The 619-nt window shown below is 40.9% G+C and overlaps 1 protein-coding gene across 1 annotated transcript in view; it reads left to right on the forward strand.

Moving 5' to 3' along the window:
• Positions 1-532: 532 nt before the first annotated feature.
• LOC102192490 (tetraspanin-14-like) overlaps positions 533-619 on the forward strand; it is a 9,731-nt gene continuing 9,644 nt past the window's right edge. Inside the window, exon 1 of the mRNA XM_013907950.1 lies at positions 533-593. Coding sequence (XP_013763404.1) covers positions 533-593 — 61 coding nt within the window. The remainder of the gene's footprint in view (positions 594-619) is intronic.

The following is a 619-nucleotide window of genomic DNA, read 5'->3' on the forward strand; positions in this document are numbered from 1 at the left end:
CGTATAACTATGCATGTGACAAATAAAGAATCTTGATACTGTTGTAAACCTTTATTCTGAAAGCATCTAACTTCCCGTTAAGCCAAAATATCTCTGACCCCTGACCTTAACCACTTACGTCTGAAAACTCGTCACCTGACTGTCAGCTGTCCACGCAGCCTGGACCAGGGGTCCGTTCTTCGTACCTCGCTAAGTAAGTTAGCTGGATTTGATTGTTGACGATTTCGCGTGATCTTGGTGATCTTGATCTCCGAAGCTCATCCGGGACTTGCTGTCATAGCAACAGATCCGTAAGAGTAAACCTGCTTGGGAGCAGGCTTACTTTATGTAAACAGGATTAGATCGCGCCCACTCAGGTATGTCCGCTTCATTTATACATATTATCAATGTAACTAAAGATAATGCAGTACTTGATCCTTTTATTGATTTCATACAGATACATACTATTAATCATTCTATGTCATGTATTTGATTATTTCAGATATAATTCATATTTTAGAGTAGTAATAGTAAATTACTTCATGTAATCAAGATGAGAGACCACGGGTATAAAAGCGAAGGTGGATTTGGGAAGCCTGTCGCAGCCATGTCCTGTCCGTATACGCGAGCCACCCATTGC

Source organism: Pundamilia nyererei, unplaced genomic scaffold, assembly GCF_000239375.1.
Source record: "Pundamilia nyererei isolate P.nyererei 1_Seehausen unplaced genomic scaffold, PunNye1.0 scaffold00638, whole genome shotgun sequence".
NCBI classification, from domain to species: Eukaryota; Metazoa; Chordata; class Actinopteri; order Cichliformes; family Cichlidae; genus Pundamilia; species Pundamilia nyererei.